Source organism: Heloderma suspectum, chromosome 3 (assembly GCF_057233095.1).
Source record: "Heloderma suspectum isolate Gila_16-S chromosome 3, 16-S_ref, whole genome shotgun sequence".
NCBI classification, from domain to species: Eukaryota; Metazoa; Chordata; class Lepidosauria; order Squamata; family Helodermatidae; genus Heloderma; species Heloderma suspectum.
The window spans coordinates 329,837,586-329,859,436 of NC_139460.1; the positions used below are offsets into that span (position 1 = coordinate 329,837,586).

Here is a 21,851-nt window from a genome sequence, read left to right on the forward strand (position 1 = left end):
TAATCCTGTTTGAAACCATCCAAGCTGGTGGCTGTCTCCATATCTTCCTTCAGAGACCCCCGGCCCCTTTCCAGCCCTGGCACAGCCCCCTCGTCCCGGCCTCTTGGCGTGGCATCTGAACCGTGCCCCTGCCACCCCAACCGTCCCGCGAGCTTGGCTGTCTTGGCCACCCCCGAGCAGGCTTTCCAGCTTCCAGGCTGCAGGCTGCCCACACGGGGTGGGGGGTGGGGGGGGCTAATGCCTCTGTCTGAACGCTGCTGCTGCTGACTCCAGCTCGCCGAGCTTTGTGAAATGGGACGCTCAGACCAGCCGCTTTGGGCTGGCAGGCAAGAATTGGGCCCAGCCGGGATGATTAACTCACGAAAACAGCACTGGGCAGGATAGGAAGAAATGGAGGTCCTCAAGCCCAGCCCCGCCCAGCCAGGAAAGAGCCTAAACCTCTGGGGAGCAGGGGGTAAGTCCCGGCTATGGGTCAGGGCCAGAATGCCCCTCTCTAGTGCACTTGCTGTGTAGTGGTGGCCCTCAAGAGGTCTTGTGATGGAAGGAACACAAGCGAGGAGGCAGAAATCCAGGGGAAGTTTCCCTGGGCGGCTTTGAATGGTTCTGGACTCGCACTGGGTCTCCAGGAGGTGATATCACCATGCCCCTGGGTCACTAGAGCACTGGGGCAATGAAGCAAGCTGGATGACGGCTAGCCTAGCATGCAGGTGGCTCCCCGCGGCTACGACCAGGCACATGAAGCAGGGGCCCCTTGTCGCGCCTGCTCTGGGGAGGGGAGGGGAGGGGAGGGAGTCGCTCTTCCTTGGCCTGCCTTGCCTCCTCAGACAGCCTTCCGGCAGAGCGCTGTCAGGTGCTGGAGGGCTATTGCATCTGGACCCCACTTGAACCCTTAAAGACCTGCCGTGACATGTTTGTAGGGCACACTGAAGGTAAAGCTGCTGATATCTGCTCTGACCCAGATGCCAGCATCGATACAGTTCCTGAGGAGGTGTCCAGAGCACCATCTGGGCCAGTTTGGTGGGATCCATATCAGCTGTTGCAGCCTGAAGATGTGGACAAGGTGTTTAGAGAAGTTTGCCCAACCACCTGTACCCTCCTCAGCCCATCTTCTTAATGGAGCCAAAGGGGGCTGGCTGGGCAGGCCCAGGCGGTCCTGAGTGCCTCCTTGACGGAGGAGTCCCAGCCATGTCAAGGGAGACGGGAGGTGCAGGCACTGAGGAGAACCTTCACTGGACCAAGAAGATGGCAACACCTGGCACTGTGCCATAAACATCCCCTTCAGGGGAAACGTGCTCTAGGAGTGTTGATGGCCCAACTCCAGGCGCTTCTCCTGGATGAAATGGATGATCATGCAGACCAGGGTGAGGAACCTGGACTCCTCCAGATGTTGTGGGACTCCAACTCCCATCAGCACCAGCCAGCATGGCCAGTGCTCAGGGACAATGGGGGCTGAGCTGCAGAGAGAATCACCCAGGTTGCAGGCCTTTGGCTCCCAAAGCACACAGAGAGGGAGGCCCATGAGCCATGTGTCCCATTAGTCCCCTGGGGACCATTTCACGCATTACACGGGCGAATCCAGGTTTGCCACGGCATGCACAGCAGCCAATTGCAGCTCTCTGATGCGCGGACATGTGTGATACGCACACTTGTCTCGTGCACACACCCCTTTTTTAGATGAGCACTTAAAACCTCTTAGGTGTATCCCTAAAAAAAATTAATGTGTAAAGTGGCTCTTTGAACTCATAAGTTTAGTGAATGCTTTTGACAGAATCTCGAGCAGATACGCACCCCCACACACACAAATTGCCCCCTCTCATAACTGTGGCTGAGCGCTCTTTTTCATGGGGGCTTCCCCCCTCCCTCTCCCTTCCACAGACAACTTTCCTGTCCATTTCTACTTGATGGCACTTGCAGTGTGCAAAGGGCCATTGTGTTGGCCCTCTTCACGGTCTCAAGCAGCAAGACCTGGTCGCATGGTGCAAACGGGGGCTGGGAGGCCGTAGGGGAGAAATGAACGCATGTGGCGGGAGGCACAGCATGGCAGTTCTCTGCACGTGGTCTTTGAGCCCTTGTAGCTCAGGGTGAGCCTGCCTGCCTGGCTGCCATGGTCATGGCCCCATCACACACTCTCTCTCTCCCCCCCCCTCTCTCTCCCTCTCTCACACTTTTATGACTCCAGCACATTCCTTGTGTAGGCTGAGGTGGGAACCAGCTTCCTCCCTGGGGGCCACATTGGCTAGCAGCTGTGCAGGAAGACGAAGCGCCTGGGCGGAAAGGGTCTGTGCCCCGCTAAGGAAATTCAGGGAGGCAGCAAGAGGAGCTGCTCCCCCCCCCCACCGCTCCAGAGTCCCGAGGGATGCGAGAGGCAAACTGAGCAGGGCCCTTTCCGGATCGGTCCTCCTAATATGTGAGCTGCTGCACAAATCGTTCACTGCCTTAATTTGGTGGGGCCCATTGAAATGTGCTCCTCATTACAGCCTGAGGCCGACGTGTTTCCGCCTCGGAGGAGCTGTGTTGGCTGAGGCCCTGGCATGCTTGAGGGCAGAGCGGATGGAATAATCACTGGTTAGGGTCCTGGTTGGAAACTCTGAGTGAGGCTGGTGGTCAGAGGGCTTTGTGGCCACAGGAATCGCACGTGGCCAGGCCATGCTCTGGATGAGGCCCCCAAGCCCAGGATGCTGGCAAGGACCACCACTGCTGCTGCTGCTGCCATCAGCGGGGCATGCCTGGCCTCTGAGGTAATGGACAGTCCGGGCCAACTGCAGCACCCAGGCAGGGCTCTAAGCATCGTGCCCCACACCTCTGGCTCCCCTTGGATGGAAGAGGGAAGGTCCTTACCGGACACAGTGAGGCCAGGTGTGGTGCAGTCGAGACCACCTGGATGGGGATGTTTTCCCCCATATTCTTTCTTGCATCTGATGAAGTGGACCCCAGTGCATGAAAGCCGATATCATCATTAATAAAACCATAGAATAGTAGGGCTGCAAGGGGCCTACAAGACCATCAATGCAGGAGTCCAAATCAGAGCATCCCTGGCAGGTGGCTGTCCAGCCTCATCTTGAACACCTCCAGTGTGGGAGAGCCCACCGCCTCCCTAGGTCATTGGTTCCATTGTCGCATTCCTCTCACAGTAAGGAAGTTTTTCCTGGTGTTCAGCTGGAATCTGGCTTCCTGTAACTTGAGCCCATTATTCGGTGTCCTGCACTCTGGGATGATGGAGAAGAGATCCTGGCCTTCCTCTCTGTGACAGCCTTTCAAGTCCTTGAAGAGTGCTATCATATCTCCCCTCAGTCTTCTTGTCTCAAGGCTAAACATGCCCAGTTCTTTCCGTCTCTCCTCATAGGGCTTTGTTTCCAGTCCATTGATCATCTTCATTGCCCTCCTCTGAACTTTTTCCAGTTTGTCTGCATCCTTCTGAAAGTGTGGTGCCCAGAACTGGACACAGTACTCCAGATGAGGCCTAACCAGTGCTGAGTAGAGGGGAACTAGTACTTCATGGGATTTGGAAGCTATACTTCTATTAATACAGCACAGAATAGCATTTGCCTTTTTTGCAGCCACATCAGATTGTTAGCTCATATTCAGTTTGTGATAGACAACAATTCCAAGATCCTTCTTGCTTTGGTGCATTTGGTTTCATTTTCCTAGGTGCAGAACTCGGCATTTGTATGTTCACACTTAATGTGCTTCCTCCCTGAACGTGCCACACTGCTCAGCAGCCACCCAAAGAGGCCATGAGTAGACCAGTAGGAAGAACGGACTATGGTGGGAACATTTCCACCCCTCCCCCACCATGGGGTGACCTTGAGTTTCATCTAAAGACAGAGGGCACCAGAACACCCTCTGAGGTGGGCCTCTCCCTTGCCTGGCTCTGGGGGACGCTTCCAGACGGAGCGTGCCCAGCATTGGAAAGCCTTGTGCAGCCATTCCATCTTTTCCCCATTAACAGAATTTCTGCAGTAAGAAAAAAGATGGAAGAAGTGATAGGAAGACACTGGAAGGTTACATGACGAAGACAAGCACGCCTGGATCCCTTTAAAGTTCTGTGTTGTAGGCAGGCTGATGGCATGATAAAAGCCATGTCTGGAAGCAACCCTCGAATGCTCCCAGGCAAGACTTTTATTGTGCAGTTGCCCTGCCTCAAACAGAATTTTACGGGGAGTCCAAAAGTCCTTGTCTTCCATTTGTAACCCTCCTGTGTTTTCGAGGAAAGAAAGGCAGGACAGCTGCAAAGGCCTTTCAAGGGGTGGCATTAGGCCAGTCTGGAAGGGGGCGCTTCCAGGCAGAAGGGCCCTGCATGGAGTCCCTTCTGGGTGATGGCTCCTTGGCCAGAGAGGGCCTTCCTGGAAGGGCATCCTCGGTGCTGGACTTTGCACAGGGGGCTCTCACTCCACAGCTCCTGCGCCTTCAAAGGCCCATCAGTACTACAGCCTGGGTTGGCCCACCAAGTCAGGTGAAGCCCTGCTCTTCTGCGGGAGGTGGGGGGCTGCAACTGGAAAGGCGTTGCTGAGGTGGAGATACAACGTGACTTCCCGCACAGACAACTGGGACTGGGCGGGAGGGGCCATTTTTCCCCACCTCAATAGCTGGGGAATGTCTCCCACAGCCAAGACAATTGGCTTCTATGGGAGAAGGAGAAGCAGGGTTGGAAGGCACGGGGGAAGCTCACCCTTTCCAGGGCCAGCTTAGCCACACACACCCAACACTGTAGTAGGGGAGGTAATGGGTCTCTCCTGTACAGAAGCGGAGGGTGCTCTGCCCCAAAGCCCAGCACGGTCAGTGTTCAGGATAAAATGTGTTGAGGAGGGGGTGGATCCTGCACGGTCTTTTTGCGAGGAGCAGAGGAACCCCCAGGGCCCTCTCAGCTTCACCATGAGATAGGATCCACCCCTTGCATGCTGCTCACCTGCCTTTGCCCCAGAAGACCTGTTCCCCATGATGCATCTCATCAGATGGGCACCAAGAACGGTTGCCAGCTGAACCGGAGCCCCCGAATCTCTGTGTCCTGCAGGATGTGGCAGGACTGCCTCTGGACGCTCCCAGAAGGCCTTCTTGCTGCTGCACTGAGCCTCCCCAGACCTGCCTTTCGGGGCCAGGCTCCTGCATAGAGGGCTTGAGCTCCAGCCCGCTCATTTGGGGATGATGCACAGCCAGCATGCAGCCACAGCTTTGGGCTTCTCCCTGTGGTGGCAGCATCTCCACACACAGACCATTTAAATGCAGCAGGTGGTTGTGTGGGTCTTGCACACTTGGCTGCTCTGGGGCAAACTCTTCTTTTATGCACAGGTGGTGGCTCGGAGAAAACTGTGGGGCTCCACATGGAGCACAAAAGGCTTGGTGCATGGAGTGGCTGCTGCCATGGATGGCATGCAGATGGCCTCCACATGGCTGCCTGATCTGGGACGTTGCCCTCTATGTCTGGGGGAGACAGGCAGACTTCGGCCCCCAAACACCCAGCAGGCAGTCCTCCAGTGCGCCAGTCGCTCCTCTCTGCCCTGAGGCAGCTCAGCCCTCATTGAGGACCAGTAGGCCAGATGAGTGGGGGGGAAATGCAGCTCCAGCGAGGAGCCTCTCCTCCTCTTCTGGACCTAGAGTGTGAAGTTTCCTGACCTGGACATGCCTTCCCCAGGTCTCCACAACCACTGTCATGGACGGGCTTTTGAATGGGTCAGGAGTGGGACATCAGAGAAATCTGCATGGATTCAAATGAGTTTGGATTTCTATGAATCCAACCTGTGGATCCACAGCAGACCAGTTTTTCTGGAGGGGGTGGGGGGTCTCACAAATTCACAGTTGCACCAATTTGCACTTGCGCTAATGTATAGTAGAGGAAAAGTGATTTAGTGCTAGTGCACATTAGCACAAGTAGAACAAAATTCTCATACATCCCTAAAAAAAATCTGTTTCCATGGAGGATGGGTGAAGTGTCAGATGACTGGAGGAGGGCTAATGTCCCTATCTTCAAAAAGGGTAAAAAGGAGGAACCTGAGAACTACAGACCAATCTGACATAAATCCCTGGGAAAATTCTGGAACAGATGATAAAGCAATCCATCTGTAAGCACCTTGAAAACAATGCAGTGATGACTTGACGCCAACATGGATTTGTCAAGAACAAGTCCTGCCAGACGAATCTGATCTCATTTTTTGATCAAGTAACCTCCCTTGTAGACTGTGGGAATGCTGTGGACATAATATACCTTGACTTCAGCAAAGCTTTCGACAAAGTCCCCCATGATCTCCTGATGAGCAAACTAGCTCAAAGTGGGCTAGATGAAACAACGATCCGGTGGATCCATAGTTGGCTACAGAATCGGACTCCAAGAGTGCTTATCAATGGGATCTTCTCAAACTGGGGAGAGGTAACGAGTGGGGTACTGCAGGGGTCAGTCCTGGGCCCGTGGCTCTTCAAGATTGTTATTAATGACTTGGAGGAGGAGGTGCAGGGAATGCTGATCCAATTTGCAGATGACACAAAATTGAGCGGGATAGCTAATACTTTGGAAGACAGAAACAAAATTCAAAGTGATCTGGATAGACTGGCGTGCTGGGCAGAAAACAACAGAATGACACTTAATAGGGATAAAGGCCAAGTTCTGCACCGAGGAAAAACAAACCAAATGCACAGTTACAAGATGGGGGATACATGGCTCAACCACACTACAAGCGAGAAGGATCTTGGGACTGTTGTCGATCACAAGCTGAATCTGAGCCAACAATGTGATGTGGCTGCAAAAAAGGCCAATGCTCTTTTGGGCTGCATTCATAGAAGCATAGCTTCCAAATCCTGGGAAGTACTAGTTCCCCTCTACTCTGCACTGGTTAGGCCTCATCTGGAGTACTGTGTCCAGTTCTGGGCACCACATTTTAAGAAGGATGCAGACAAACTGGAGAGGGTTCAGAGGAGTGCAACAAAGATGATCATGGGACTGGAAACAAAGCCCTATGAAGAGAGACTGAAAGAACTGGGCATGTTTAGCCTTGAGAAGAGAAGACTGAGGGGAGATAGGATAGGGCTCTTCAAGTCCTTGAAAGGTTGCCCCAGAGAGGAAGGCCAGGATCTCTTCTTGATCATCCCAGAGTGCAGGACACAGAATAATGGGCTCAAGTTACAGGAGGCCAGATTTCGGCTGAACACCAGGAAAAACTTCCTGACTGTTAAAGCAACACGACAATGGAACCAACTACTTAGGGAGGCAGTGGGCTCTCCCACGCTGGCAGCGTTCAAGATGAGGCTGGACAGCCATCTGTCAGGGATGCTCTGACTTGGACTCCTGCATTGAGCAGGGGGTTGGACTCGATGGCCTTGTAGGCCCCTTCCAACCCTACTATTCTATGACAAAATGAAAGACGCCTGGTAATCCATGAAACACACATGGAACGGATTTAACAAAATCTGTACATCCCCAGCCAAGAGTCATCTGTCCTGGTGGAATTCCGCAGGTCCCAGGAGTCTGGACTTTTGTTGCAGGCGAAGCTGCCTCTCTGCCAAACCAAACACTCTGCTTCAAGAGGAAAGAATCTGTCCACCACAGCTTTGCCTCGGACATATGGAAGCAGTTTTCTCCTTGCAGAACAGTCTTGTTTACAGCAAAGGGCTTGTAAAGTTGAAAGCTCGGCACTTCAAAAGGCGTCTGATGCTGCCTCTGCCTTTGCGAGAGGATTTTGGAGAGCCCCCTGAGTTGGGTCACAGCTTGTTAGGGACATCTGAAAAAAAATAGCCTCCCCCATTGCCTTGTTTGCAGACAAGAATTTAAGGAGACAGACTATGAATGTGCCAGAATCTCCATGTCACGCTCGCACACGCGCCACCGCCAGCAAAGACAACCGCTGCAACTACACGCGCCCCGTGGCGCCTTCAGCTGCCTTGCTCGCTCTACCCGCCCTTGCCATGGATGTGCGTCCCCGATACTTTGTCGTGTTGCTTGTTTGCATCCCATACGCTTGCCGGACATTGTCTTGCAAATCTAACATGTTCAATCTCCAAACCATTTTTTAAAGGGGGTGGGCTAGGGGGTGGGGGGAATAACATCTGAAGTTGGGATTGAGCCCCCCGCCCCGCCCCGCCCCCGGAGCTGGTTGAGGTGGAAAACCTGAATAGTAGCAGCAGCAATATTATGGATGAAGAGGAGACTTACCAGCCGTGGGAGAGACGGCAGCGGGGAGGCTGCTAGTTCCGCAGGCAGATGCGGAGAAGGAGCCTCTGCGTGGCTTGTTGGGAGTCCAGCGCCGGGGCCGCGCGTTTTGTTCTCACGTTCTCCTCCCTGTATTTAAACCACCCAAACCAATGAATCAGCAAAGGGGAAGAGTCACAGGTTAGTGAAATCACATTCCTGGAACAGAGAAAGAGAGAGGGTGGGGTGGGGAGAATATGTCTTGGGGGTGGTGTCATGGAGGGGAATGCTGCCGGGGGCTGCCCTAAATCCCACCCCTTGCTGGCACTCCATCTTTGGGCTTGACTTCTCAAAGGCCATATGGATGGGAACACAGCAGTGAGGCATGAAACCGTCTCCCACCCGACCAGCTCAAGACCTCTATATGTATGAGAAAAGGGGGGGGGGGAGAGAGACAGAGAAAGAAAGACAGAGAGAGATTGAGCAACCAACTGAGGTCATTACCACATGCCAGCCTAGGGTTCACAGAACATGTTAAGGAAATCTTGAGGGCCAACTCACCCACCCAGACTACTGAGCTGAAAACAAAAAAGGACACATATAGGAAGTGGAAGGAAGGACAAGCGACAAAGCAAGAGTACAGGCAGGTAGCACAGAATTGCAGGGATGGCATCAGGAAGGCTAAAGCTGAGAACGAGCTGAGGTTAGCGAGGGATGCTAAAAACAACAAAAAGGCTTTCTTCAGCTACGTGCATAGTAAAAGGCAGAGGAAAGAAATGGTGGTTCAGCTATTAAATCAGGATGGCAAAACAATAACAGATGACAAAGAAAAGGCAGAGGTGCTCAATTCCTACTTTGGCTCAGTCTTCTCCCAAAAGAGGGTCTATGACCCCCCTGGCAAAGGCGAAGTACAGGCTGAAGGGGCAGGATTGCAGCTTGAGATTGATAGGCATATGGTCAAGGAACACCTCATTACTTTGAATGAGTTCAAATCTCCAGGGCCAGATGAACTGTATCCTAGAGTAATAAAGGAACTGGCAGAAGAAATCTCAGAACCACTGTCCATTATCTTTGAGCAATCATGGAGGAATGGTGAAGTGCCAGCTGACTGGAGGAGGTCTGATGTCCCTATCTTCAAAAAGGGCAAAAAGGAAGAACCTGGGAACTACAGACCAGTCAGTCTGACATCAATCCCAGGGAAAATTCTGGAGCAGATGATAAAGCAATCCATCTGGAAGCACCTTGACAACAATGCCGTGATTACTCAAAGCCAACATGGATTTGTCAAGAACAAATCCTGCCAGACAAATCTGATCTCATTTTTGGATCAAGTAACCTCCCTTGTGGACCGTGGGAATGCTATAGACATCATATACCTCGACTTCAGCAAAGCTTTCGACAAAGTGCCCTATGATATCCTGATAAACAAACTAGCTCAAAGTGGGCTAGATGAAACAACGATCCGGTTTATCCACAGTTGGCTACAGAATTGGACTCCAAGAGTGCTTATCAATGGGATCTTCTCAAACTGGGGAGAGGTAATGAGTTTGGTACCGCAGGGCTCAGTCCTGGGCCCAGTGCTCATCAATATTTTTATTGATAACTTGGAGGAGGAGGTGCAGGGAATGCTGATCAAATCTGCAGATGACACAAAATTGGGCGGGATAGCTAATACTTTGGAAGACAGAAACAAAGTTCTTGGTAGACTGGAGCACTGGGCTGAAAGCAACAGAATGACATTTAATAGGGATAAATGCCATGTTCTGCCCCTAGGACAAAGAAACCAAATGCACAGTTACAAGATGAGGGATACGTGGCTCAACCACACTACAAGCGAGAAGGATCTTGGAATTGTTGTCGATCACAAGCTGAATATGAGCCAACAATGTGATGTGGCTGCAAAAAAGGCCAATGCTCTTTTGGGCTGCATTCATAGAAGCATCGCTTCCAAATCCCAGGAAGTACTAGTTCCCCTCTACTCTGCACTGGTTAGGCCTCATCTGGAGTACCGTGTCCAGTTCTGGGCACCACACTTTAAGAAGGATGCAGACAAGCTGGAGAGGGTTCAGAGGAGGGTAACAAAGATGATCATGGGACTGGAAACAAAGCCCTATGAAGAGAGACTGAAAGAACTGGGCATGTTTAGCCTGGAAAAGAGAAGACCTTGTAGGCCCCTTCCAACCCTACTGTTCTATGATTCTATGAGTCGGAGCACAGTTCAGAGACTTCCTTTCCCGTGAGCTTTTGCTGGTGCCTCCATTATCGTCCAAGGAACGGTGGGCGGGGAAGGCCCGGGGTCGGTGTCTGTATGCAGGAGTGGAAAAGGAGGTTAACAGGTGAGAACTGTAGATAAAATGTGCCTGAAAAAGGGAGTCTAAATCCTATCAGGATGAACCTGTTCTGGTTGCCTCATCTCACAAAGAATATTGCGGAGCAAGAAAAAGGCAGCCAAAATTATCAGTGGGCTGGAGCAATTCCCATAGCAGGAAAGGTCACGATGGTTTTGGGCTTTTTGCTTAGGGAAACATGGGAGTAAGGGGAGAGCTGAGAGAGGTGTGGGGAAAGAAGGAGGGAGCAGTTTTTCTCCCCCTCCGATAAGAGGGGCCACATCTAATGAAGCTGATCGGTGGGAGGTTTAGGGCAGATTTGCCATGAAGCTTGAGCCTATTTCTTAAGGTGATACTCCCCAGCCTATGATCATAAGAACATAAGAAGCGCCTACTGGATCAGACCAAGGGTCCATCCAGTCCAGCATTCATTCTGTTCACACAGTGGCTGACCAGCTGTCGATAGGAAATCCACAAGCAGGACATGAGCACAACAGCACTCTCCCAACCATGTTCCCCAGCATTGGAGCTTCAGCTTCAGTATCTATCCTCCCAATGAGCACTCAGGGTTGATTTCCTTTAGGATGGACTGATTCGACCTCCTTGCAGTCCAGGGGACTCGTAAGAGTCTTCTCCAGCACCACAGTTTGAAAGCATCAATTTTTCAGCGCTCAGCCTTCCTTCTAGTCCAGCTCTCACAGCCATACGTTGCTACTGGGAAAACCATAGCTTTGATTAGACGGACCTTTGTCGGCAAGGTGATGTCTCTGCTTCTTACTATGCTGTCTAGGTTTGCCATAGCTTTCCTCCCAAGGAGCAAGTGTCTTTTAATTGCATGGCTACAGTCACCGTCTGCGGTGATCTTGGAGCCCAAGAAAGTAAAATCTGTCACTGCTTCCATTTCTTCCCCTTCAATATGCCAGGAAGTGATGGGGTCAGATGCCATGATCTTCGTTTTTTTAATGTTGAGTTTCAAACCAGCTTTTGCACTCTCCACTTTCATCCTCAACAAGAGGCTGTTTAGATCCTCTTCGCTTTCTGCCATTAGGGTGGTATCGTCTGCGTATCTGAAGTTGTTGATAATTCTCCCGAATTCTTAATTCCGACCTGTGATTCGTCCAACCTGGCATTTCTCATGATGTACGCTGCATATAAATTAAATAAGCAGGGTGACAATATACAACCTTGTCGTACTCCTTTCCCAATTTTGAACCAATCGGTTGTTCCATGTCCGGTTCTAACTGTTGCTTCTTGACCTTCATACAGGTTTCTCAGGAGACAGGTAAGGTGGTCTGGTACTCCCATCTCTTTCAGAATTTCACAGTTTGTTGTGATCCACACAGTCAAAGGCGTTGGCGTAGTCAATGAAGCAGAAATAGACGTTTTTCTGGAATTCTCTGGCTTTCTCCATGATCCAGCGAATGTTGGCGATTTGATCTCTAGTTCCTCTGCCTCTTCGAAACCCAGCTTGTACTTCTGGTAGTTCTCGGTTCACATGCTGCTGAAGCCTAGCTTGTAGGATTTTGAGCATAACCTTGTTGGCACATGAAATGAGCGCAATTGTATGGTAGTTTGAACACTCTTTGGCATTGTCCTTCTTTGGAATTGGAATGTAAACTGACCTTTTCCAGTCTTGTGGCCACTGTTGAGTGTTCCAAATTTGTTGGCATATTGAGTGCAGCACTTTAACAGCATCATCTTTTAGGATTTTAAATAGCTCAGCTGGAATACTGTCATCTCCGCTAGCTTTGTTGTTAGTAATGCCTCGTAAGGCCCACTTGACTTCACTCTCTAGGATGTCCGGCTTAAGTTCAGTGACCGCACTCTCATGGCTATCAGGGACATTCAGATCTTTCCTGTATAGTTCTTCTGTGTATTCTTTCCATCTCTTCTTAATCTCATCTGCTTTTGCTAGGTCCCTGCCTTCTTTGTCCTTTATCATGCCCGTCTTTGCACAAAACGTTCCCTTGAGATCTCCAATTTTCTTGAAAAGATCTCTAGTGTTTCCCATTCTATTGTTTTCCTCGATTTCTTTGCATTGTTCATTTAAGAAAGCCTTTTTGTCTCTCCTTGCTATCCTCTGGAACTCTGCATTCGGTTGGGTATATCTTCCCCTTTCTCCCTTGCTTTTCGCTTCCCTTCTTTCCTCAGCTACTTGTAAAGCCTCCTCAGACAGCCACTTGGCTTTCTTGCCTTTCTTTTTCTTTGGGATAGATTGAGTTGCTGCCTCCTGAACAATGCTACGGACCTCCGTCCATAGTTCCTCAGGCACTCTATCAGGTCTAATCCCTTAAATCTATTCCTAACCGCCACTGTATATTCATAAGGGATCCGATTTAGGTCATACCCGAATGGTTTAGTGGTTTTCCCTACGTTCTTCAATTGAAGCCGAAATTTTGCAAGAAGCAGCTCATGATCTGAGCCACAGTCAGCTCCAGGTCTTGTTTTTACTGACTGTATAAAGCTTCTCTTTCTTTGGCTACAAAGTACATAATCAATCTGATTTCGATACTGACCATCTGGTGATGTCCATGTGTAGAGTCGCCTCTTGTGCTGTTGGAAAAGAGTGTTTGCTATGATCAGTGTGTTTTCTTGGCAAAACTCTATTAGCCTTTGTTCTGCTTCATTTTGTACACCAAGGCCATGCTTGCCTGTTATCCCGGTGATTTCTTGACTTCCTACTTTAGCATTCCAATCCCCTATGATGAAGAGGACATCTTCTTTTGGTGTTAGTTCTAGAAGGTGTTGTAGGTCTTCATAGAGCCGATCAACCTCAGCTTCTTCAGCATCAGTGGTTGGGGCATAGACTTGAATTACTGTGATGTTGAATGGTTTGCCTTGGATTCGTACTGAGATCATTCTATCATTTTTGAGATTGTACCCCAGTACTGCTTTCCCCACCCTTTTATTGACTATGAATGCTACTCCATTTCTTCTAAGGGATTCTTGCCCACAGTAGTAGATATAATGGTCACCTGAATTAAATTCGCCCATGCCTGTCCATTTTAGTTTGCTGATTCCCAAGATGTCATCTCATGTTTGACCACCTCCAGTTTACCTTGAATCATTGATCTTACATTCCAGGTTCCTAAACAATATTGTTCTTTACAGCATCGGATTTTCTTTTCACCACCAGACACATCCACAGCTGAGTGTCCTTTCGGCTTTGGCCCAGCCACTTTACTCTTTCTGGCGCTACTTGGAAATTCCCTTTGCTCTTCCCCAGTAGTATATTGGAAACCTTCCGACCTGAGGGGCTCATCTTCCGGCGTCATCTCTTTTAGCCTTGTGATACGTTCCATGGGGTTTTCTTGGCAAGAATACTGGAGTGGGTTGCCATTTCCTTCTCCAGTGGGCCACATTTTGTCAGAACTCTCCACCATGACCTGTCCGTCTTGGGTGGCCCTGCACGGCATAGCTTATGGCTTCACTGAGTTACGCAAGCCCCTTTGCCACAACAAGGTGGTGATCCATGAAGGGGGGCCTCTTCACTGCTCACTCCTAATTCCAGATCACTTATGAATAAATTGAAAAGCATTGGTCCCAATACAGATCCCTGTAGGACTCCCCTATTTACTTCCCTCCACTGGGAGAATGTACCATTTATTCCTCCTCTCTGCTTTCTGTTCTTTAACCCGTTACTGATCCATAAGAGGACCTGTGCTCTTATTCCATGACTGCTAAGTTTGCTCAGGAGTGTTTGGTGAAGGACTTTGCCAAAAGCCTTTTCGAAGTCCAAGTAAACAATGTCTACTGGATCGCCCCGTCTACATGTTTATTGACACTCTCAAAGAACTCTAAAAGGTTAGTGAGACAGGACTTACCTTTGCGAAAGCCATGTTGATTCTTTTTCAGCAGGTCTTGTCCTTCTATATACTTACTAATTTTATCTTTAATAATGCCTTCAACCAATTTACCCAGAACAGACATTAAGGTAACTGGCCTGTAATTTTCTGGATCCCCCCTGGATCCCTTTTTGACAATTGTTGTTACATTGGCCATCTTCCAGTCCTCTGGGATAGATGCTGATCTTATGGACATGCTATATATTTTTGTTAGAAGATCAGCATTTTCACATTCGAGTTCTTTAAGGCCTCTAGGGTGTATACCATCTGGGCCCAGTGATTTATTAACTTTCAGTTTGTCAGTAAGGTTGAGAACTTCATCTTTTGTCACCACTATTTGCCTCAGTTCCTCAGACTCCCTTCCTGAAAACATCAGTTCAGGCACAAGTATCTGTCCTATATCTTCTGCAGTGAAGACGGATGAAAAAATTCATTCTGCTTCTCTGCAATTTCCTTGTTGTCCTTCAGTACTCCTTTAACTCCATTGTCATCCAATGGTCCAACTGCCTCCCTAGCTAGTTTCTTGTTTCTGATATATTTAAATAATTCTTCATTGTTGACCTTGATGCTATTAGCGGTATGCGCCTCAAAATCCTTTTCTTGCACCCCTTGTCTGCTTGCATTTCCTTTGTGCAAGTTTGTGTTCCTTTTTGTTCTCCTTTTGGGGGCAAGACTTCCATTTTCTTCAGGAAGCCTTCTTTCCTCTAATTATTAGAGTCTAAAATAGATGGAAAAAATATGGAGGCAGTGACAGACTTTGTATTTCTAGGTGCAAAGATTACTGCAGACACTGACTGCAGCCAGGAAATTAGAAGACATTTACTTCTTGGGAGGACAGCAATGACAAATCTTGATAAAATAGTTAAGAGCAGAGACATCACACTGACAACAAAGGTCTGCATAGGGGGCCGCGGTGGCTTAGTGGTTAAGATGCTGAACTGCAGACCGGAAGGTCGACAGGTCAGCAGTTCGAGACCCGAGTGCCGCGTGATGGAGTGAGCTCCCGTCTTCAGTCCCAGCTCTGCCAACCTAGCAGTTTGAAAGCAAGAAATTGCAAGTAGATAAATAGGTACCGCTTCGGCGGGAAAGGTAACAGCGTTCCATGCACCTCGGTGTTCAGTCATGCCGGCCACATGACCACGGAAGCGTCTTCGGACAGCGCTGGCTCTTCGGCTTAGAAACGGGGATGAGCACCGCACCCTAGAGTCGGACACGACTGGTTGGGGACACCTTTACCTTTACCTTTATTCCCCGTAGTAACCTATGGCTGTGAGAGCTGGACCATAAGGAAGGCTGAGTGAAGGAAGATAGATGCTTTTGAACTGTGGTGCTGGAGGAAAATTCTGAGAGCGCCTTGGACTGCAAGAAGATCAAACCAGTCCATACTCCAGGAAATAAAGCCAGACTGCTCACTGGAGGGAATGATATTAAAGGCAAAACTGAAGTACTTTGGCCACATCATGAGAAGACAGGATACCCTGGAGAAGATGCTGATGCTAGGGAAAGTGGAAGGCAAAAGGAAGAGGTGCCGACCAAGGGCAAGATGGAGGATGATATTCTGGAGGTGATGGACTCGACCTTGGGGGAGCTGGGGGTGGCGACAGCCAACAGGAAGCTCTGGCGTGGGCTGGTCCATGAAGTCATGAGGAGTCGGGAGCAACTGAATGAATAAACAACACCAAAACTTTCCTTGACATTGCTCGTTAACCATGCTGGTGACCTCTTAGAATTGATGGTACCTTTTTTGACCCACGGTTTACATTCTAGCTGAGTTTCTATTACTCTGATTCTGAGTAGCTCACAAGCATTTGGGAGAGATTTAGCCGTATTGACTCCCCTTTCAACTTCCTTTTCATCAGTTCCCTCATTTTAGAGAAGTTTCCTCTTTTGAAGTAAAAAAGAAGTCACAAGCAAGTTTCATTTCATCTTCCCGTGGAGATGGTTAACATGATAGGGTTCAAATAGCATGATGATTTGATAAGAGAAGACCCAAATATCAAAAGACATCAGAGATTGGACAGGCAGATGTATTTACACACATTCATGTCAATACAACTCATCAGCTTGGCTGCTGGAATTTTCAGATCTGGACAATGACAGAACTGCAGCAATCAACCCAAATTCCCTGTTTTCACCCCGAATACTGGCAGCCAGCTCATCCTGCCCCCCGTGAGTGATCTGGAGGAAAGACCCACTTGCTCCTGCTTGGGGTGTCTGTGCCAGATGAGGGTCTCCCGCAACACTGTTCTGCATGGCAAGAGACTGTGAGAACAAGCATGATTCTTCTGGCTGCCAGGTTTTGGTCCTCGAGAGCAGGGAGTTCTGGCTGACTCTTGTGGTGGGTGTGTTCCTATCTACTCTTGGCAGCTGGGAAGAAAGGAGACAGACTCTTAAAGCTGCCATATTCAGATTCACAACAAATCCATTGTGCAGGGTCAAATTTCTTAACTGTCTCAACACACAAACACACTCACACACGCACACGCACACGCACACATCTCTTTTCCTTCCAAAGCACCACCCAGTGACTTATCCATCACAAGAACGGGAACCAAAAATAGAAGCATGTCACGAGCTTCAGTGTGGCTATTCTGGCCTCCTCATTAGCCTGGCGCTTCAGTAAAGGAGGCTGGTGCAGCACTAACTGACATGGCAGCCCACGCAAAAGAGATGAGCAGATGTGGGGCAGCCAAAACTATTAAACGGAGAGGGTGCGTCGAAGAAATGCCTCCTTTCATTCTTTCTTAAGCAGCAGAGGCTTCTTGCAGAAAGGCCAATGACAACTTTGTGGCCTGCGCATGGCTTGCTCCACGCTCATCTTTCAGCACCAATGCAGGGACTTGCAGTCATGTCCTGACAGGAACCCAATCCAGCTTCCTGCTTGTGCCACATTCTGGAATATGGAATTTACTGCTATGAGATATGGTGGTGATGCCACTGGGTGAAATGGCTTCAGAAAGCAGTTAGAGAAATTAGTTAAGGAGGGAAGGTCCGTCAGTCAGCACCGCTCAAGGGAGCTGTCCTCTTCAGGGGTCATGTACTTTGCAGTAGCACCATCAGCATGCAGTGGAGGAGGTATGATGCTTGTGGACTTCCCAGAGGGACCTGGTCAGCCCCTGTGAGAAACAGGATGCTAGCTAGACTGGATGGACCCACCTTTGACCCAGCCAGTCTCCGCTTGTGGGCTGGAAAGCAGAAGCTTCAAGCAGCAGAAAATCCCAGGAATTTGAGCGTCATAGGAATGGTCACTTGGCATGAAGAGCCACAGCATCTCCTTTCTGGTGGCAGAAAACCCCAGGAGGCTGTGGGGGTGGGGAGACGGTGTAGCCCAAAATGACAGTGCTCCTTTGCATGCTTGGGAAGCATCACATGCATGGCCCTCCCCTTTGCCACACCCCTTGCTGTCTCTTTCCGGGAGGAGGGATCCCATGCAACTAAGAGCATCTTTGCCCCACATGGAAGGTCACTCCACTTTAGTCTTGGCAGCCTTCCTCAATCTGGTACCCTCCAGAACATTTGGACTCCAACTCCCATCAGCCCCAGCCAGCATGGCCAATGGTCAGGAATGCTGGGATTTGTACTCAAAAACCTGGAAGGCACCAGGCTGGGGGAGGCTGTTCTAAAGATATTTCCACTCTCCTGCTGATGTCTGCTGTGCGGGCTGCTCACATCCCCCTTGCTCAAGGATCTCCCCCAGGTTCATGGGCAGATGGGCCAGTAAGTCCGTGTTTCTCAAGCGTTCTGATCTCAGGAGGGACTTTCTCCTCTTACTACACACATGCGCGCGTGCACAGACGCGCGCACGCTCTCATACCCCGCCCTCCCCAAACCCAGCACCAGTCATCCAGTCCACCCGTGAAGGTGCTAGAAACCTGAAGGTGCTGGAATCCTCTAAGGACAAAGCAGCAGCTCTTTCTAAAATCCCCAGATCACACCGGGATGACATTGCAGCCAGAGCGACAAAAGGGATGGGCAAGAGAGACGTTGCCCGTTTACTGTAGTTGAGCTCTCTGCTTAGCTCAGCGCTTCAGGAGCCCTTGGCTGCCCGCTGTGGCCCTACAGCAGATAAGAGAACAAAATGTGGTGCGCCCCCAGGAGCGTGGGGGGGGGGGTTTGCAATCCAGGCCTTGCACAGACAGTACAGGATACTTGAATCCACTTTCTTCTTCTAGTGTTACAAATACAACTTTTCAAATAAAACACAGGTACCAAGGGAGTGATCCTGTGGTCCCTAGACAGCATCTGAGGGGCCAAAGGATGCTTCAGATTCCCAGATCCAAGGCTGGAGGCAGCGCTGTGACCTCGGAGGGGGGAGTCTGCGATCCGCCCCCCTCCCCCTCAGAGTCACTGCAGAAAGCACCATGCCAGCTGCCTCCCCGAGGTTGGGAACGCAACCTCAGAGAGGGGAAAGGGGGCATTTCGGTGGGCAGGGAGGGGAGGACACTGGAGAGGCCAGGATATGAGCGATCATGAGGCCTCCCCACCTCCTTCCCTCCCCCTCCAATATGCTTTCACTGGATGGACAGAAAAGCCCATCTAGCAAAGATGCAGTGCGGGGGGGGAGGCAAAGGTCACCTCTGCTGCTCCTCCTGCCCTGCACAGGAAGACTGCAAGCCTCTGAGTTGGGGGGCTTACAGCCATCGGCAGTGTAACCCATAGGATTGTGCCCTAAAGTATCTAAAAGCAACTACAGTTATATTTCCCTAAGCATTTCTTGCTACAAAAGAGAGCATTACTGAGCCCATTTGCTTACCAAGACTTCTCTGTAAGAGTTGTCTGGCAGTACCACAGGCAAGGAACTTCGATATCAAAGAAGCTATCTGACCCCCAAATCAGACCATATTAATACAGTTTCTAAAATATCACCTCCTTGTCAGTTGTTGTTCAGTCGTTCAGTCGTGTCCGACTCTTCGTGACCCCATGGACAACAGCACGCCAGGCTTTCCTGTCCTGCGCTCTCTCCCGGAGCGTGCTCAAGTCCATATTCATTGCGTCGGTGATGCTATCTAGCCATCTCATCCTCTGCCGTCCCCTTCTCCTTTTGCCTCCAGTCTTTCCCAGCATCAGGGTCTTTTCCAGGGAGTTTTCTCTTCGCATTAGGTGGCCAAAATATTGGAGCTTCAGCTTCAGTATCTGTCCTTCCAATGAGCACTCAGGGTTGATTTCCTTCAGGACTGACTGATTTGACCTCCTTGCAGTCCAGGGGACTCGTAAGAGTCTTCTCCAGCACCGCAGTTCGAAAGCATCCATTCTTCGGCGCTCAGCCTTCCTTATAGTCCAGCTCTCACAGCCATACATTACTACTGGGAAAACCATAGCTTTGATTAGACGGATTTTTGTCGGCAAGGTGATGTCTCTGCTTCTTACTATGCTGTCTAGGTTGGCCATAGCTTTCCTCCCAAGGAGCAAGCGTCTTTTAATTGCATGGCTACAGTCACCGTCTGCGGTGATCTTGGAGCCCAAGAAAGTAAAATCTGTCACTGCTTCCATTTCTTCCCCTTCAATATGCCAGGAAGTGATGGGGCCAGATGACATGATCTTAGTTTTTTTAATGTGGAGTTTCAAACCAGCTTTTGCACTCTCCACTTTCATCCTCAGCAAGAGGCTGTTTAGATCCTCTTCGCTTTCTGCCGTTAGGGTGGTATCGTCTGCGTGTCTGAGGTTGTTGATAATTCTCCCGGCAATCTTGATTCCGACCTGTGATTCATCCAACCTGGCATGGGTTTCTTATGATGTACTCTGCATATAAATTAAATAAGCAGGGCGACAATATGCAGCCTTGTCGTACTCCTTTCCCAATTTTGAACCAAGCGGTTGTTCCATGTCTGGTTCTTATTGTTGCTTCTTGACCCTCGTACAGGTTTCTCAGGAGACAGGTAAGGTGGTCTGGTACTCCCATCTCTTTCAGAATTTGCCACAGTTTGTTGTGATCCACACAATCAAAGGCTTTAGCGTAGTCAATGAAGCAGAAATAGATGTTTTTCTGGAATTCTCTTGCTTTCTCCATGATCCAGCGAATGTTGGCGATTTGATCTCTAGTTCCTCTGCCTCTTCGAAACCCAGCTTGTACTTCTGGTAGTTCTCGGTTCACATGCTGCTGAAGCCTAGCTTGTAGGATTTTGAGCATAACCTTGCTGGCATGTGAAATGAGCGCAATTGTGCGGTAGTTTGAACACTCTTTGGCGTTGCCCTTCTTTGGAATTGGAATGTAAACTGACCTTTTCCAGTCTTGTGGCCACTGTTGAGTGTTCCAAATTTGTTGGCATATTGAGTGCAGCACTTTAACAGCATCATCTTTTAGGATTTTAAAAAGCTCAGCTGGAAGACTGTCATCTCCGCTAGCTTTGTTGATACTAATGCTTCCTAAGGCCCTCTTGACTTCACTCTCGAGGATGTCCGGCTCAAGTTCAGTGACCGCACTCTCATGGCTATCAGGGACATTCAGATCTTTCCCGTATAGTTCTTCTGTGTATTCTTTCCACCTCTTCTTAATCTCATCTGCATCTGTTAGGTCCCTGCCTTCTTTGTCCTTTATCATGCCCGTCTTTGCACAAAACGTTCCCTTGAGATCTCCAATTTTCTTGAAAAGATCTCTAGTGTTTCCCATTCTATTGTTTTCCTCGATTTCTTTGCATTGTTCATTTAAGAAGGCCTTCTTGTCTCTCCTTGCTATTCTCTGGAATTCTGCATTCAGTTGGATATATCTTCCCCTTTCTCCCTTGCTTTTTGCTTCGCTTCTTTCCTCAGCTACTTGTAAAGCCTCCTCAGACAGCCACTTGGCTTTCTTGCCTTTCTTTTTCTTTGGGATGGATTGAGTTGCTGCCTCCTGAACAATGTTACGGACCCCCGTCCATAGTTCCTCAGGCACTCTGTCTATCAGGTCTAATCCCTGAAATCTATTTGTCACCTCCACTGTATATTCATAAGGGATATGATTTAGGTCATACCTGCATGTCATTGTCAGTACAAATGGTTATTTCATAAATTGGGCTCACAATATGCCTACATGATTAAAACACACACACACACACACACACACACACACACAACTTAAACACACATCACTCAGTTTAGATACAATAAGGATGCAATCCTATGCAAGTTTAGACAGAAAAAAAGTCCTACGACTCCCAGCCATGCTGGCTGGGGAATGCTGGGAATTGTAGGACCTTTTTCTGTCTAAACCTGCATAGGATTGTACCTTTAATCTTGATATATGCCTTTGACAAAGCAATTTCTTACTCAAACTTTACTAATTAAACCTAAGTGCCCAAATGTTTCTGGACATCAATTTACCAACCTTTTGAATGTTTAAACCTTACATGATTTTTTTTTGCTCATTAATTGATAAGATAAGGGGAAACTTTAAGTACACTTTGATCTTAAATAATATAGTTTGATATCTCTTCATCTCTCCCATAAACCTTTTCCTCTTTAGTGATGAGCTATAATTCAGCATTTTCTCATTGGATATTATCCAAACTGCTTTGGCAGTTACATTTTGACAATAGTTCATTGTGGTGCTCTACAACTGAGGGGCCACCACGGAGAAGGCCCATTCACAAG

At 49.3% G+C, this 21,851-nt stretch overlaps 1 protein-coding gene across 1 annotated transcript in view; it reads right to left on the bottom strand.

The window, feature by feature from the left end:
* The window catches only part of ATP13A3 (ATPase 13A3), a 132,852-nt gene that overhangs the window by 5,054 nt on the left and 105,947 nt on the right, over positions 1-21,851 (bottom strand). Inside the window, exon 32 of the mRNA XM_084847833.1 lies at positions 8,138-8,263. Within this exon, the coding sequence (XP_084703959.1) occupies positions 8,138-8,263 (126 nt within the window). The remainder of the gene's footprint in view (positions 1-8,137; positions 8,264-21,851) is intronic.